Source organism: Acromyrmex echinatior, chromosome 14 (genome assembly GCF_024713525.1).
Source record: "Acromyrmex echinatior isolate Ae372 chromosome 14, ASM2471352v2, whole genome shotgun sequence".
Lineage (NCBI taxonomy): Eukaryota > Metazoa > Arthropoda > Insecta > Hymenoptera > Formicidae > Acromyrmex > Acromyrmex echinatior.
The window spans coordinates 4,882,378-4,899,535 of NC_141865.1; the positions used below are offsets into that span (position 1 = coordinate 4,882,378).

The 17,158-nt window shown below is 28.5% G+C and overlaps 1 protein-coding gene across 15 annotated transcripts in view; it reads right to left on the reverse strand.

Annotated features, from left to right (window-relative positions):
- The window catches only part of nrm (neuromusculin), a 174,274-nt gene that overhangs the window by 60,759 nt on the left and 96,357 nt on the right, over positions 1 to 17,158 (reverse strand). For all 15 annotated transcript variants that reach the window (XR_015547457.1, XR_015547456.1, XR_015547459.1 and 12 more), the window contains 2 exons: positions 13,254 to 13,440; positions 5,908 to 6,062 (listed from right to left, as the gene is read on the reverse strand). Coding sequence is in view for 10 of the 15 variants with exons in the window: in XM_087413522.1 (XP_087269648.1) it covers positions 5,908 to 6,062; positions 13,254 to 13,440 (342 nt within the window). In the remaining 5 variants the exon portion in view is untranslated. The remainder of the gene's footprint in view (positions 1 to 5,907; positions 6,063 to 13,253; positions 13,441 to 17,158) is intronic.

The window sequence follows — 17,158 nt, forward strand, 5'->3', positions numbered from 1 at the left end:
ATTGTGTGAAAATTATAATTTCGAAGTAATACTACGACAATATATCAATCTTCCTTGCGCGTTAAAAGGAATTCATTTTGCATATTAACTGAAAATTTTCTCTAATGATACATGGAAAGGACGATTTTGCTAAAGTATCCAAAAATTTAATTAGCTATAGATTTGAAAATAATATTGTTGGACCATCAAAATAAATGTAGGACATTCAAGTTGGTTACGAGAATGTCAAAACTTTTTGCATTGCTACAATTAAAATTACCTATTAAATATCCAGTCAAAGATAGCTTCTAATAATAATTAGCGTAATTGATATAATTTTAATTATATAAATTACAAAAAAATTAATGTTAATTATTAGAAGTTATCTTTAACCGAATTTGTAATATGTAGTTTTAATTGTGAATTTAAATATTGAAGATAACCGAAACTGTCTAATTTGTTATTTTGATAGGATACGAATGCGATAAAGATTAGTTTTGCAATAAAAACTATTACCTTCCTATATTGATTTATTCGTGAAGCCTTTGACATTTTATATATTATTTTCATATTTATACCTAGCTAAATTTTTAAATACTTCAGCGAAATTATTCTTTCCGTATATTTTTTTTTTACATATTACAATAAATGTGCAAAATAGTTCTTTTCCTAAAAGGAAAATCCAAATACCGAACGAAAGAAATTCCAATCTCCGAAAGGAAAATTGTTAGCTAAAAAAGAAATTGCACGATTTAAAGAGCAGAACGAAACGAGCTAAGACGTCTCGTGGAATTTGCGAAAGTGATTTTGATAGAAAATCTTTCGGAGACTACTCTTGTCGATGTTGAATCCGAGCATTTGCGACGCTCGACATCGTCGCTGCTTTCAAAGAAAAAGTATCGCAATTGTCTGTAATTGTGCGCAACAAAAAGGAAGACCCTCGACAAAATGGAACACGTATGAAACGAAAGAAGAAGTGCTTCGCGGTTTACTGTATACCTTTAGCTCACTGTCTATTCCCGCAGAAAAGCGCATCCGTGCGGCGCGACGCTACCGAGTTAAAACTACACTGTCAGCGTTTGCCAGCAGCTATTTCGCAGAGCTTTACGTGAGTTTGTAATAGCATGATATAGCGAATGTGCGATTAGGCGGAAGAATAATACAAAATATGGCTTTTCAGATATTAGTCCGACGTAAAAATTAATGATGCTATTATTATAATAATTGTCTCGCACAATATAAATTTCGTATGATGTAACTTCTGGTTTTTTTTATCCGATATATCATATATAATATAAAATACTAAAATAAAGCTAGGCTTCGTCTTTATGACATTAAAAAGTAATCGAATCTAAAAGTCACTTTTCCTGGTCCTCGTCGTTCTAATCCTATTTGCGCTCTACTTTCCTGATAATATTATCTATTTGACGATAAATCTGCAGCGTGATGTTCTAGCTGGAATGAGGTGTTCAGATAATCCGACAGCGCTGTGCTGCAGTGTATGTAAGTACAGTACGGGTGTGATACGTGATACCGTTTCGCGCACAGCTTCGTGCTGTGCTCTTCTATGTAGATTAATGTCGACGCCTGTCGCAAGAGAGCTGCAAGCTACTTTTACGTTGTCGCTTCACCAGGCTGCGGTATAATGGGTACGACGTGTATCCCGTATTTTATCGAAATTGGCGTTACTTAATCACAAGTATTTTTGTAAGTATTTAATCCTGAGAATTAGGCTGAATTAATCTAGTAGCACTTTTTTTTTCATGAATTATGATATTTTTATCTGTATAATTTATCTCCGTTTTTATTATCGCTCCTATTTTCGGCATATTCTTCTGTATAGATAAATTTTATTGATGTATCTATGAAATATTTTGTCACTAGATCCAGTTTTTAATCTTGGAGCGTATATTATAAATTCTGTTTAACTTACGAAATTAATATGAAATATGTATTAGTTTATTTTTCAAAGATAATTTAATTTGATAATCGAGGAGTTGATTAAATTTAATAAAAAATTATTATTACCATTACTCGGACAGTTCTTTCAATACAATTTTGTTTTAATTACACATAAGAATAGCAGCTGCTAAATTAAAACTGAAATAATAGTTAGAGGAAAATAATATTATGATTTGTCTTCTTTTAACTTCTTTTAATTTTTCTTTCATTTCTTCTTTTCACTGAACAACTATATCATTTGTAAAACAATTAGCTGTACGAAAGAGAACTAAAACATTTATTAAGATTATTCATAAATTTGAAACTGTCGATTTGAAATTATTATCATCATTAAATTATCCAAATCAATAAAAAAAAAGAATGTATTGTATATAAAGAGCTCGACCAAATAACCTTCAAAATAACGTAATTAAATAATGTAATAAATGTACTATTTCAACAAGAATTAAATTATTCATTTATTTTTCATTTCATTAAAAAATATTAATAAAATCTCAAATTAAATTTTCTGTTAAAATGAAATTAATTTATTTGTTGTACTTTTGTCAAGAAGATTAGTGATATTTATCTGCTTTTTTATGTTTTTAAGACAGTCATTCTTTCTAATTTGCAAAATTTCTGAAGGAGGCCTATATAGGTAATCTGCGCGCAAAAATGTTTGAATATTTATCGTATAATAGTGCTATTACGTGCGCTCTAAATACGCGAAGATATTACGTTACAAAGAATTCAAGACACGTTTGTTCTCATAAGAAAGCGGTTTGATATATAAATTCGCGAGGTACTTTAAGTTCGACAAATTGAGGTCACAATCAGCTATGCGTCAAAAGCAACTTTTTCCAAGTTCTTTCGTGTTCCGTTCGTGTTTCAATTGGTTTTGCAATCAAACAAAACGATAAAAGTTGGGAAATCTCTTAAAACGATCGTACGCTTATATAAAATCTACCGTGATGAAAAATGAATGACAAAGTTCTTTTTTTTTCGAAAAAATATTATAATTTCATTTAATATTAATAACGATAATATGCATTATATTAATAACGATAATAATAAAAATAATAAGCAGTATATATAAAATTAATAAATAACTACTTCGTCTAATTCGCATTTAGAATAGTTTCGGCAATGACTACCGATTTTATTTATTTATTTTTTTAATTAGAGCGCAAAATTAATTTCTGAGACGTTTGGAAGTTTAAGAAGAATACAATCCTCTATTATGAGAGATGGAAAGTTTCTGAACGCTGCTTATGCTTTATTATGTACAATGTTACGATTATATACTTGAAAATTCCTCCACCCTACTCGTTTAACTTGCCGCGATGACATGGTACACGACAGAGAAGAAGACAGATCAGCAGTCAGAATTTTATATACATGTCTATCGCGATGATGGCTCACGTATATGTATGTGGAAAATCGCTACATTCGTTGAATAAACCACTCCAGAGGAGGATTGTCTCATTCTTCATAAACTTTAAAAGTTAACAATACTTATGAAGGGTGTGCTCAACATGAGAAGCTTGCGGCAGAAAGATCTCTGTCAAAATGAATTTAGAGATCTTCTCGTATAAAATTTAAGTGCGGGTTCAATTACGAAATTACTTAATAACATAATTAAACCGTAATTTTGTTCTGGATAACAGAAACTGTACTCTTTGCGGTACTTTTTAATGTAGCTCAATATTTAGAGAAGAAGAAGCTTGAATAAAACATTTGATTTTTTCTCTCTCTTTTATATTAATATTTTTATATTTAAATTAATAGAAGTGTATTGTGAAATTTTCCATGGAAATTTATTAATATCGAGATATAAATACGTTTTTATAAATACGTTTTAATAAATGCGTTTTTATTTTATTATTTAAAAATTTTTAAGAGCATACGAAAGTCAGTATTTGTCTCTTGTATTTTCAAATTTATATCTCGATATTAATAAATTTCCACGGAAAATTTAACATTGATATTTATTATATTAGTAGATTATATTAGTAGATACAACAGAATATACCTACGTACAATAGAATATACGTATTGTATGTACATAAAGTTTTTGACGTTTCGTAATTGCGCGTTTCTCGGGATCTCTCCTTAATTTGCAAGGAGTCTAGATAAATTTAATATGAGATGAGTTAGTGCGAGTAAACCACGACATTGCAGTGATGATGAAGCATTAACCTAATTAAATAACATCGTATGGCAATGAAGCTATTTAGCAAGTCGTTAAACATCACTGTAATGCGTTTATGAGATTAACCTAAACATTAAATCAAGAATTATCAAATAACTCCATTTATCCAGAGTACGTGAGGTATCGCTCCAGTGGGAGCCTAACTTGAGCTCAACTTGTCGATATTAACTCTTCGGAAAGTTAGGAGTCATCCGGTATGACTCGAACTATCGATGTATAATTTGACATGGGTTTAACCCAGATCATTATCCGTGGTTATCTAGCTTCCGCGAAAATGAAGTACTTGATGCATAGTGAAATGCACACATTTCCACGCTCGATTCCATATGTTTCAGTTGATTTAGTGAAATCGTAGAAAAGCATTTAAACTAGGCAGGAGTATTCCGAAAGAAAGTTAAATCACAGATAAGTAGATCCTGAGAATTCAAAGAATAAAATTGTCATCGATAAAAGGATTACGTTGAGCATTTGATTTGTTTTTTATTATCTTCTATCACATTATACGTTCAAAATAGGAATATTATTAAACTAAAAAACTGGAAAAAATATAGGCAGTAGAAGTCAAGCGCAGGAAATGTATAATGTATCAATAATAATATATTAACAACAACAATAATAATGTCGCGCATAATATACCTATGAGGTGTGAAACTTTTTTATTCATATTATTAAATATCTAAACTAGAGATAATAATTACACTGAGAAAAAAGTGTTTGATATATATATATATATATATATATATATGTAATTATAGATGATAATTAAAACAATTATAATTATAATTATTTTATCATGCAATTATAGCCATAAATACTGAACTTTTTTTTCAATGTAGGTAATACTGTAGTATTTTTTTTCTTTACAGTTGTCTTATTACTTCAAATATACTGCTGTACAATACAAAAAAAAAATGCGAATTAAATGATCTACATTTGGTCGTAAAATGCAAATAAGACCTTTATTTTCGAGAGGTGTTTCAGAAGGTAATACATCATTATTTTTTTGTCAATCTTGTAAAAGGATCGTAACAAATGAGTTGTCTATCGTTCGGACATCGCGTAAAATTGAAATATTGAGAACGATCACATGTAACGGTTAGTTTGAAATAAATATTACTTGATTTATGAAATGTGAGTTCTACGATATGTTTCGATTTGCAAATACAATTTCACTCTTCGAAGTGTAGTATGGACATCATAAATAATTTCTATGTATTATACGAAATGCCAGAGATATAAATACATATTGTGGTTAATTTCAAGAAATATTGTTATTACTTCAAATTTGCCCGATAATAACGTATAAAAATAAATATATGTCAATAACATATATGTAAATAACATAAATAAAGTGCACAGATTTTCGTATGAATAATGAACCGTCTAACTTTGTATCTGGTATTGCCCTTTCAATAATGTAGGCTACTTACAACTACATTTTTGATGTATGAACGTAAATACACTGGAGATATTGCATAACAAACAGAAGTCGTATGGCTAAAAATATGGCATGCAATTTATGGCAGGAAGTTACGCGAAAAGTTTTAAAATAGTTTATCTCTCAGGATCGTTTTATAAAATATCCGAAAAATGTTTATATACTTCGTACAAGACATCGAAATTACTCGACGTATTTCTTATTCGTATTTTTGAGAACACAAAATTTTGATATTGCGCTCTCTCTCTCTCTCTCTCCCCCCTCCCTCCCTCATATCCAGTTTGATATACAAATTTAATCTTACTCCGGTAATGCTGCATAATGTAATGTATCGCACCTGTGACGTTAAGAAGAACGTGCTGCACGTTGTTGCACTCGCGGTTGACCGCCATATACGTAGCCTCGCATTTATACAGACCTTCGTTGTTCAGTTGAATTTCGGATAGCTTCAAATACGATCTTGATGAATTCGACGAATACTCTATGTCCGCCCTGAAACATTTAAAACGTAAAATATTTATATTGTTTAATTCATTTCAAATTATAATAAAAACATTATTTAATTTAAAGTAATATTCTAATATTTCCGCTCTAAAACATTTCAATAACGCAAATAATTCATACACTAGGAAAAGAGTCCACATTAATTGGAATTTTAGTTAAGAATGAATAAATTAGAATTTTTTTTTATTGAATCTATTATAATTTTAATTGAGATAAGATAACCAGAATTCTGATTGATATAATCTTTTCGTTCATTTTGAACTAGAAATTTTTATTTTTACTATTAGAAAATTACAGAAAGCGTGGAATTAATTAAAAAGGTAATAATTTTTTAATTAATTTTGGTTGTTTGAAATTTTGATATGTTTAATTTAATATAATGTATCCGAAATGGTTGTTAGTACTGAAATTATAATGCGACGGTAACAATGACAGAACACTTTATTTAATGCATTTTTAGTAGGTAAGCATTTCACGCGGCAACAATGGCAAATATATTTCTTTTAAAATATGATATATAAAATTTGCTTGCTACATTATGATAACTTCATTTTTGTACAATTGATGCCATTCACAATTATAACGCGCAGCTTTTATTAATCAAATACATTGATTGTTCATGCACTTTATTAATGACGATCACAGGGTATAACTATTATGTGGTTCATGCCAATGCAAGTATAATGATCTCACGTAATGTCAATCTCAAATTGCGATTAACACCGGGTAATGAATCGAACAATCAATGAAATTAATCTGCTTGTTATCTCGCCGGAGTAGTACAATCCATTTGCGACGATAAGGTAGTGGTATTATCGTCATGTACCTTGCTATTCGATTATATGTTCAATTCAAATTGTTTTCTGTTTACAATGTTTACATATTATATACATTTGATATAGACATGCATATTCTTTAAATTTTTCGGAATCTCACTCTAAAGAGTAAAATCATGTCATTCTTAGAGATTGAAAATTCTGCCACTATTTTTTACACTAAAAAAAAGTTTACTATATCTTAATAAATATTTTTTTATTTGTAATTAAACATTTACTGAATATTAGCATATGTTTATTTAATACAGACTTATTAATTTGATTTAATTATCATTTTTTTCATTAAAATATTTATTTACTGTAAGTAAATGTTTACTTACAAATATTAAAAAAAGTATTTATTAAGATATGATAAATTCTTTTTCAGTATAAGAGTGGCAGAATTTTTATTTTTTAGAATGAGATTCCAAAGAATTTAGAGAGTGCATATTTCAGAAATGTTTAACAGTCTCGAATAATTTTTTTTATATGATTCTTTGAATATGCATTAGTAATTTATGATAAATAAAGATAAATTGCACATGTTTTTGTAATTATTGCATTATATACACGTTTGTAACGCAGTAACCACAAAAATCCTGAAAGCTCGTAATTACAATTTGATCACGATGCAAATGCATCCTTCGCAGACTATTAATGTATGATGGGTAAACTGTGAAGCAACAAGACGTTAACCGAAGGTCTCGCCATTTATATCCGTAAATGGCAAGCAGACGCAGTCAATCTATATAGATCTCACTCGATATTCTGTCAATAGATATTGAGTATATTCATCGACACATAAGTACAGAAATCGGGACACATCTCTCTTGAATACCGACAACTCAATACAGTTTACATCTCCATTAAATTGATTACTTATTATCTAAAGATGAATGAACGAGAAAGTATTCAAAAATGCACATTGCAAAAGAAAATAAAGGAAATTATGAATTCAAATCATGTTTCTTTTTCTTTCTTTACAAAATTATAATGGTAAGTATATGATTATGCAGTTTATTTAATATTGGCGAATATAATATTTTCACAAATGTTTGATTAAAAAATTCAATATACATTATCAATATTCAATATACCGTTCAAAAGTTTCATCATAAAAATCTCTTTATAGAAATCTTATATAAATATAAAGAATAAAATACGAATATAATTTGCTTTTTAATTTATTATTATATATTTTTACTATAAAATGAAGAAAAAAGAACTTATTTTTTCTCAGATTTTTTTATATCTTCAAGCTTAATTTTCTTGGGTTTTGGAAACAGAAGCCAAATGTTCTTGGCATTCTATCGATATAATCTTCAAGTGCTTTAATTAAAGACATATGTTTTAATCTGGCGCTTAATTTCTATGAAAATATATTGTTTTCATTTTCTTATTGTTAGTCGTTATGATATTCAAATATTTACCGATTATCTATAGCACCAAATTTGAAACAGAGATATTTCTTTTAACCGATAATTCATCTATTTGAATGAAAGATTTATTTATAATTTTATTAATAGTTTTTCAATATATTATATATATCTTTATAATATAATGCCTGATTGAACATCAAATTATTAAAATTGCTTGTCAATTTAATCCGCGATTACTAAAGTAATTTGATTGCATTTGTAGTCTGGAAAAATAATTCGGCGCAGACGAAGGACTATAAATATAATACATATGGTATATATGCAAGTATATATGGTATATATGTAATATATACAGTAATTCAAGATTGAACTATTTAAGCATTGAAGATTCAGCTTCGACCGTTATAGACATTTAATTTCTAGATTGATTTTACAATTTCCGTTTTTAATTGCTTTTCAATTCGCAATTTTATTGAATACTTTTGTGACTGAAAATAAGAGAGTTTATTATAATTTTCTATCTTATAAATAATAAATAGAATTAATAAAAATATAAGACTAAAAATATGCTGAAACTTTTGAGGTAGTGTATGTACCATTTATATGCTATATATGTACATTCATACAATCACACAATGTTCCGAAATCCAATGTTCCGCTTTTATTAACCAGATTAAATATTGGCACAAACAGTTTTCAACCAAAACGTCTGTGTTGCTTTTATTCTCGGTTTCCCCAATTAAACGTATAACATCCGACGAATCATTGTTTTTGCAAACCGCAAATTCTGCATTGGTATGAAACGCGGGTGATCGCGGTAAACCGACATTTCGACGTGTTGTTTGATCGACGAACCGTTTACGGCGTCATTAGCGCATTGTTGGCGACAATGTGCCACACCGCTAATCAGCGACATCATGCTACATGAAACTAAGTATCTTTTGCAGCCTCGTGTAATTAGATGATTAATGCTAGAAACTACAATAAACATGCATCCATAAGATATATTATCTTTTGTGTCTGAATAAGATATATTATCCATAAGATATATTATCTTTTTGTGAATGAAATTTTTCTAGTTTTTTTCAGTTGCCGTTACTTTTATATTATTGAAATGTTAAAATGTGAAATAATTTTTCTACTCGAAATAATTTCGCAAAGCAAAATTATTTTATATTTTTAAATAAATATGCCGTTTTCAGAATGTCATAAATACAACATTCTTTTTAATAGTTAATAACATTGCCAAGAGAACTTATTCTTTATATAACATCCTAAAAATAGTAAAGTAGCACATATATGTACGATAGCAACACACACAACATATTTTACATTTTTGAGTTTTAAATCCGGATTCCAACTAATCTGGGTAATAGGTATGTCGCATTATAAAATCCTAAAAATAGGAGAAATATTATATTTTGCATTAGCATTATAAAAGCGTAATGTCTCTTTATATGTCTTATTTTTATAATGGAATTAGTATATTGTACTTTTATACAAATAAAATGTATTATTTTTTTCAATAGTATACAACATTTTCACATTTGATTTTATTTTTCATTCGAATATACATTATAAAATATTAGATTATATTATAAAATATCAGAAAGATACGTTCTACATTTTCATTAACAAAATATATTTCGTACTGCAATTATAGAAAATTTTGCGCATAATATTCGCATATAAATCAGAGTGTTTTTCACGTAAATGTAACATATATATTGTACATAATTCACGAAAAAAATGTATAATTCACGATTTAATCACTGAATATTGTTCTGCTTATCTATTAGATGAATAACAAAAGATTTAGTCCATAATGGGAAATACAATATTAGAGAAAACAAATTTCATAAAAAATGAATGTTCCATTTTAATAAGCAGATAAAGATTATTATTAAAAAATAATATCTGCTTTTTATACTATTCAATAGTAATAATCATCAAAGTTTTATCATCGCTAATAATTAATTGCTGATACTTATTAACAGAAATCTTATATATATAGAGAATTATTAATTTGTTTTATGTAACGAAATAAACGCGGAAAATGTTATAATTATACATTACAATCTCTTTAATGCACATATAACAACGCTTATAGATTTGCTTAATCGTGGAGGATAACATTTTAATCAAGTATTATCCAATTACATAAAACGCACTTCACTGTGATTCAAACATCTCGTTTGAGAACTATGACTGTAATATTTCACTAAAACTCTGAGAGATCCTGGGAATATATTGTAACAGGAATTCAGTGTTTATCAAAGGATCATCTCTATAGAAGATCTCTGCCGCAAAGTGTATACTAAAGCTCGTAATGGCAAATAGATATAGGGCTTTTACAAAAAATTACATTAAATTTTACATTGAAAATCTATACTATATATCAAGGCCAGTTCAAATATAATGCAGAATAAAAATTCGATCCGATATTATTGTAATAAAAAATTTATGTGTGTTACTAAAGTAAAATAAATAAATAAATTCGCAAATAAAAATATTTTTATGTAAATACTCTTATAAAATATTTTATATTTCACGTACTCTTCAAATAAAAAAATACCGCATTATAAAAATTATATTAAAGAAGGTACAAATGAATTTCCAAGGATTGCCTTTTATACAATACATATGAATATATGTATAGAATTATCAATTGTGCTTATTTTTATTATTATCACATCATCATAGAATTTTATTATTTTTCAGATGCAGCAAGAGAGTACGTTATATCAAACAAATAAAATATAAAATGCACAATGTAAATGGAACGTTTTCTCGTTAAATTTTTTTTCCAATGTAACCAACGAAGCTGACACAGTGACACACATACGCGCACACACACACACACACACACACACACACACACACACACATCTGCTTATAGCAAAACATAAAATATTATACTTAAATAAATTTCATTTTTATAAAAAGTACTGAATTTACGTGTATCCATATCATATCATTGCTATGTCACTAAATAATACATACGTGAGGCGAAGAAAAAAAATGATAAGTGACTTGAAGCATGTTAATGAAATCAAATAAAAATCACTTAACGGCTAATTTGTGCCTTTCCTTTGTAATATCAGCCGTGTTACCTTAATTCGTGGTTCACTTATATTACCTATATCACCTATATTACAGGTGTAGCAATCATTTTAATGTATAAATGATTGTTCTATAATTTCTGCGTCTTTTTCAGATATAAATTTTGCAAATAAATTAGCAGTGATATCTTTTTTTACATTACAAAATAAAATCTATTAAGTAAGTTTTTTAATTAAATTTTTAATTCAATTTAATTTCTAATTCAAAAGAGAAATAGAATTATTTTATTTAAATTTTTACAAAAATATTAATTAATTAGCCTAAAAAATTGAAGAAATAAATGTAAAAATTATTAATCATTATTCAATAAAGTATGTCGCTTTTTGGTGTTAATTATTTAAAGATATTGGTGAGTTTATTTTAATTAATGTAAATTTGATACACAGAGAGAAACACAGTTATCAGATGAAATCTCTAAGGAATACTTCAGATTCGAGTTCGTATGTCTAATTGCAACGTGCAATACCGACTGGGGCAAATAACTACATCAGAGTCGAATCACAATCAAAAGACGTAGCTAATTGACTTAATGAAGGTAATGAGATTGTCTCATTTGAAACTAAATGTACAATATTTATAACCAAATAATTAATTAAATTATTTTTATCATTAATAAAATAACTTCCATTACTTTTTATAACATTGTATAGTACTTTTTTTAATATAACATAGCATAAATACATAGAATAATATACTAAAAAATTCTGTACTTAAAAAGATTTACTTTATGTTCATTAATTCGTTAATTAATTTATTTACTAACGTATTTATTATTTAATTATTACTATCCATATTCATATTTATATAATTGAAAGAGTATCAGTACGTGTTAATGATTTTGTATGCAAACAATATGTAAATTGTAAACTGTATTAAATCAACTATAGGAATAATGGCGCAAGCTGGATATTATTAAAACAATCAGAGACTTTGATAATTACCAATCGGAAGTTTCATGCACTAAATATTCACATGTGTATATTCACATGTGCGCATTTAATGCATTTAACGTATTCGAAGCTACATGCTCTATAAATGTAGACCATGAACCACAAAACGCAATTATTGAGTGGTGACCCCGGAATGAGCATAATCATGATAGTTTCAAATCGTGAAATCGGCAAATTATCAAAATCGAAAATGATTCAAGAAATTGGGTTACCTATTTGCAATTCAGTTGCATAATATATTCTGTAGTATTTTTAATGTTGTTTAGACAAAAGATAGCAAGTCTAAAAATATCAATGGAAATAATAAGAAAATTATTTTCTTATTATTAGGTGTTGGAATTAATTCGTAGCGTTTTTAATGAAAGAATGTTATTTATTTCACATGAGCATTAAAAAATACATTAATGAAAGTACTTCCCATCACTTGTAAAACGCTACGAATTAATTCCAACACCTAATAATATTTTCATTACTATTCTTTTACTCAAACAAGAAATTTGAAATATTCGTAAAATAGGAATAGATATTTATATAAAATATTACATCTCAATAAACATCTATATAAATATTAATATAATAAAAAATTATATAATTTAAAAAAAATATGTGTAGAAATATAGAAATATAACGTAGATTTGTTTAATGAAGAAATTGTTTAATATAACATTTTTAAATATAAAAAGACGACTTTAATTGTTTTTGTCATTGTAAAATTAGTGATTATTATCGTAAGTTTTAGTAAGTTAATATTACGGATTCAATTAACGCCATTAAATATATTGAAGAATAATGAAATTTAGCTTAGTTTCTAGAAAAAAAAAAATATAAGAGAGAGGCAGCCTAATTAAGTCAAGGCACGAGCTGAACCCACTAGTATTATGCATTCAAGTCTCAATATAATACTTTAATTACCTAGCAGCAATGTCGTTATTGCCGCGTATAACCCCAGCATCCTCACTGAAAATGAAAATCCTCGTGGATCCGTGATACCACTTGATGCTGTGCAGACCGTCACACTGTGGTGATTTCAGGACACAGGGCAGTAAAATCTCTGTTCCGAGCTCAGCAAGCTTCACGGTTTTCAACCACGCTTCGCTTCCTGAAACAAACATTCATGATAATTCGTGTTAATGATAATTGAGTTTGTAATCGAGATTCAAAATATCGATTGTGCTTGAAAACATCAGCAAGCAAATTGTTTTATTGCGATTTTCAGTATACATGATAGAGAGCTTACGCAATGCCGTATTTCATGTATTCTAAATATAAAGATTTTATATTTGATGAAAAACAATAATTACGAGTTATTATAGCAACATTTCGTATTATTACATGTTCACGATTTATGCATCTCGTATTCGAAATATATGTTGTTGAAAGTTTCATCGAAAGAGAGATTACGTGGTTAATTGATATGATGATAACCGATACCGCAGAACGAAATAAATTGGCGCAGCTGGTTTGCTTCGAAAAAAGGTCGCATTCTGAAGCGTATTGTGAATATTTATTGGCACTAGTAAATATATTGTTGTACTTCTATAAAAATTTAAAAATATTTTAGTACAAAAATGAAATCGTTTTTTTATAGATTAACTTTTTCAATATTTAGTTACCACTTAAATTTAAGAGAAATGATTTGTATTTCGAGTCAAGTAAAGAATAATGGAGATCCGTCGTAGGAAATCGCGTTATGATGCCTTTTCACGTCTCTCGAACGTGTGAAAAGTTTGTTTCTTCGACATTACTGGATGACTCTTCATTCACTCTTCGCTTCGAAGTGTTTCTTCGAAGAGAAAAATCCATCTCGCCGTTCTGCACTTTGTACAGAGGTCATAAAGAATGGGTTGCTTCTCTTTTTCGCGAAATTCATCCCCAACGTTTCGCCCAGGACTTTCGCAAGTGGTCGCGATTAACATTGTCGAGATACTGAATTGAGTTTTAAAAGCATTGCAAAGGAAAAGAAAAAGAGTCTTCACATTAGTGATATTACACACTCTTCGCAATCATGGACTCTTTTACTAACCTTTTATGATGTGAAAAAGTAATTATGGTGAGATGAAAGAAAAATAAGCCATTCTTTGCCTCTTGAAAAAGTTGATTGCGCGAGTAAATGATCAATCATAAGATAACGTCTCTCTTATTGCGTCTCGAGATTTTGTAATAATATTTATTATTTATGCTTTTATTAATTAAAATTAATTGTATAAATTTAAAAAAAATCAAGTAATAAGAAAAATATGAAAAATATATTTTTGATAGCTTTTTGTACCAATTGCTATCACTCGCGAGATTGAGAGAACATATGGCGCGTGAACATTCAGAACATTCAGAATACAGAAGGATTACGATTTATGGCTTTGCATGAATATCTGCAAACAGTGATTTATTCGCCAAATATGGATGTCCATCACTGCTGATGGAATTTCTATGGCTTTAGTGTAGTTTAAGTGATTTTGGTTTTATATGTTCAGATGTGTCACGAGATTTATCGAAAAATCAATTCGGAAATTTGCGCCAGATTAATCCAATGTATCTACGGATATATGTAGATTATGTCATTATTTCGCCAATGCAATTCAAAACTTTTTGCATCAATATTTGTGAGGAGTGCAAATTTATAAATATTACGTAGAGATTGATTATATGTACGTGAAGTTGTCGTTAAGTCGTATTAAGTCAGGAAAAAAAATAAAGTAATGAAAGTTAAATACACGTCTCTGACAAAAATTGAAATAAGGTAAACATCCCAGAGAGAATATGACTAGATATGTACCTATGTCCAGATATTTACATAAAACTTTATTTCCTTATATTATTATTAATATCAAATGTTTTTTTAAAATCATAATACTATAATTATTTATAATCTTTAAATACGATTAAATTAGAATGTTGTAAATTAGAATGTTGTAATAAAAAAAAACATTTGAGATTAATAATAATAAATTTTGTATATATGTGTCCAGACTTAGGTACATATCCGATCGCTGAATGTTTATCTTAAAAATTTAATAACTTGGTAAAGTCAGTAATTTATATATAAGAGAAAGAATGTTCTCTATCTTGTTAATAATAATATTTTGCCGCATTACAAATTTTGAGTGTTGTTTTTATACAAATCATTTCTCTTAAATTTAAGTGGTAACTAAATATTAAAGAGTTAATTTGTTTAAAAAAATATTTTACTTTCTTACTAAAATATTTTCAAATTTTTATGGAAGTATGACAATATATTTATATTTATATTATGTTCAACGAGCGTTGTTCAAAGATAACTTGAAGTATTACGATGGAAACGCTGTTTGCGTTTGTAAGCATCCGTTGCATTTAACGCCGCTAATTAGTAGCACTCGCAGTTAAATTTTGCTACGTATGCATAAAGTTTTTATGGGCGCACAGAAACGGACTGTAACAATGATAATTATTGCACTTGGTGGTACTTATAGCTCCCGTCGGTTGAAACTTCTTGCACGACGGAGGAGATCTCGCAAGTACGACAGTACAAAATACTATGTGCACTTGCTTGTCTTCCGAGCTCGTTAATAACGATTCGACAACTGTATAATTACTAATATATATATTGATAATAGGTTTCAATTTCTTAATTGATATAGTAAAGACTTTTTAAAGTTAATGTCAATCAAAATAAAAATCTTGTAGATATTTTTTCCTATAGCTTCGTTAAAATTTTAAAATGGAAAATGATGAAAATTATATGGAATTGTTATATTGATACTTCGAATTTAGGTAATTAACAGATAACGTTTCTTTCCCGAATTAATTTCGAGATGTAGAGATTAAAAATTAAAAAGTTTGTTTTCAGTTTTTGTTCTATTTTTCTATGGGAATGTTATGTTTTTAATAAGAGTGCAGAATCGTTAGTAAAATTTTGTTTCTGAAATTATACAATATTCTAGGGAGACACCATTTATTTTCTCTTTTATATACTAAGGGAGATAACAGTTAACTATATTACACTATATACAGCATTGATTATCGCAACGTCTTAACGCTTCAGCAATCACGATTAACGGCGTTAATGCTATGTGCTTCATGATTGCCATTACCATTCAAAATCACTCGATTGGAATTGGTTGTCTGGTTACAATTTAGTTATCATATATTCAATTATTATTATAAATATACTACAAAATTTGCGATCGTTATAATCTTTCTGTAAAAGTAGCGATCAAAATACGTGCGTCATAGAAGTTTCACTCGACATATGTGGGTAGGAAGCGTGATCGGCGAGTTTACAGTTAAAGGCCATGAAATTAGTAACACTTCGAGATGTCGACGTGACTCCAGAGACATTAAAATGTAAAGTAAGTACTATGCTTTGGAACGAGCATCGTTGCGGAAGAGCACGTGCAGATAACGACGTTCTATCGTGAAGGTAGAAAAAGTTATCGACCTCGGATGCTCCGACGCGTGCTTAACCCATTTCGAAATTATACAAATTGCAGCCTGCATTAGCATGGAGCTGGGTTTGAGAGACAGAGTAGGCCGAGACGGACAAACGAGAATTAACCGAGGCGGAGATTTAGCGCTGAGACGAACAAACGATGTACATATAAATATCGGTAAGGAAATGATGCTCAGAACTAAATGTTGCATCTAACGTATCGTATGTCTAAATAAGATGACCGAAACATAAATTGTTAATTTTGCTGAATTTCTGACATAATCAACAATTAAATTAACAATTTCTTTTAGATCGCTGCCGTACGTTTAATTAGAATATATCTAATAATATATCAAATTCAATAATAACACTGAAAAAATATTTTTGATATTTGTAACTATAATTACATACT